Raw genomic sequence first — 1,995 nt, 5'->3', positions numbered from 1 at the left:
ACTTTTAGTTGGAGTTATAAGTACCATGCATTGTGATTAATTTTCCTTAAATTTAGTACAACCTACATATATATATATATATATATATATATATATATATATATATATATATATATATATATATATATATGAAATTTTAAATGTTTTTGCTTGACTTCTATATGCCTCTGGGTGGCGTTAGCTTTACTGGACTTGCAGACCCCATCCCTGAGTTCATAGGGTGCAACCTCGTACCCTGCTACTGAAGTAGATAGGATGCACTGACATTACCCTTCCAACTCTCTACTCATCAAATTTAGAGAAATAACCTCGATCAATCATGGGTTCCATTAACAATGGTGGTGGTGGTGCACGTGGGAACCACATAATTGATGCTTTTGGAAGGCTCTTGTAAGTATAAATAATAGTATATATAATCAATTTTATTAATTTCAGCTTCATTTTTTGTACTTCTTTAACATTCTGATCAAATTAATTTATTTGATTTGGAATTAATTTGGTATAAAAATTAGGACTCGTGTCTTGCGACATATTGGTTCTGAGCTAAACTTAAAGATGAGGAAAGATGAACTAAATTTGAGGTAAAATTCTAATGGTGGGGCATATATTGGGAGGGATTGCCACCTCTCTCCTCTTTTTAGCCTTCGAATCATGGCTTGTTACTGAACACAACAAGGTGAGATATAATATTACATTTCTAAATACACCCTTTATATTGTGTATGGTTCTAATGCTCTTGTTTTGATGCACCTGTAGAGAGGTTTTGAGCAACAATGGCTATCAATTACATTCTCCAAGTCAATATTTCTTGGGAATGGACTGGTTGCCATTTTAGCTGGTTTATTTGGAAATCTTTTAATTGGTTCATTGGCCATGGGACCTGTTGCTCCATTTGATGCAGCTTCAATCTTTCTTGCCATTGGAATGGCCATCATCATATCATCATGGACTGAAAATTATGGTGACTCATCAGAAAGCAAAGATCTAATGACCCAATTCAGGGGTGCTGCTGTTGCAATTGCATCAGGTCTCTCTCTCTCTCTCTCTCTCTCATACATATACAAGAGAAGCATGAAGAATCCAAAGTGGCAATCTTGTAATTATGCATACATATCATTCTACCTTCTAAATTTGGACCTAGTAGTTTCTTTTTTTGTGTGTAAAAACAGATGAAAAGATAGCATTATTGGGTGTAATACAATCTTTATTCGAGGGTTCAATGTACACTTTTGTGTTTCTACAGACACCTGCTTTAAGCCCAAATGGTGAAGACATTCCACATGGTTTCATTTTTGCTACTTTGTTGTTATCTTCCATATTAGGAAGCTCTTTAGCTTCTCGGTTATTAGCACACACACTGACATACATTGATATTGTGTTGTGATGTGTTGTGTGTGTGTGTGTGTGTGTATATATATATATATATATGTATGTATGTATGTATGTATAAAATCAAGATTCACTTTCCACTCGGACAAAAATACTCTTCCGGATTGTTCCGAATTATTATGACCATTTTGCCCTGATAGGAATTTTGACATTAACATACATGGGCACATTTCTTTTAGTGTAGATTTTGTCGAAGAGAAATGACAACAAAGAAGATAAGTATCTCTTGTTGTTTGTATATATACACTTTTTCTTCTTGTTTAATAACTTAAAAACTATATAAATGTGAAAATTGAAGGTCCACACACTGTTAAAAGGATTGGAAAAGATAGTTGCAAGTGCATATATTCCAATGTTAGTCTGTGGTGAATTCAATTTAGTTCCAGGAAGGTATGTGTCATTTCTGCTACATTTGTTATGTGTGTTGTGTGGCCAACAAACATTTGTTTTCATTACTTTGGTGTATGTAATTATTGATCCACAGTAAGTCCATGGATTTATTGTGTTTTTGGATTGTCCTATAGTTAGCATCTCAGTTTCTGATTAATTTGGTGTACTATTTTGGCAGGTTGATCTCTATGGCCTGCTAGAAGGATTGGATATTGC

The 1,995-nt window shown here is 34.1% G+C and overlaps 1 protein-coding gene across 1 annotated transcript; it reads left to right on the top strand.

Moving 5' to 3' along the window:
• Positions 1 to 319: 319 nt before the first annotated feature.
• Positions 320 to 1,384, top strand: LOC145049963 (uncharacterized). The gene is made up of 5 exons (XM_078998295.1): positions 320 to 390; positions 436 to 446; positions 582 to 676; positions 757 to 1,027; positions 1,170 to 1,384. The coding sequence occupies exons 1-5, from the start codon at positions 320 to 322 to the stop codon at positions 1,382 to 1,384; spliced, it is 663 nt and encodes a 220-aa protein (XP_078854421.1).
• The last annotated feature ends 611 nt before the right edge of the window (positions 1,385 to 1,995 follow it).

This window comes from Lactuca serriola, chromosome 5 (assembly GCF_051521515.1).
Source record: "Lactuca serriola cultivar US96UC23 chromosome 5, Lser_US96UC23_V15, whole genome shotgun sequence".
NCBI classification, from domain to species: domain Eukaryota; kingdom Viridiplantae; phylum Streptophyta; class Magnoliopsida; order Asterales; family Asteraceae; genus Lactuca; species Lactuca serriola.
Note: the sequence above shows the minus strand (reverse complement) of the source record. Positions and strands in the feature narration are given on the sequence as shown.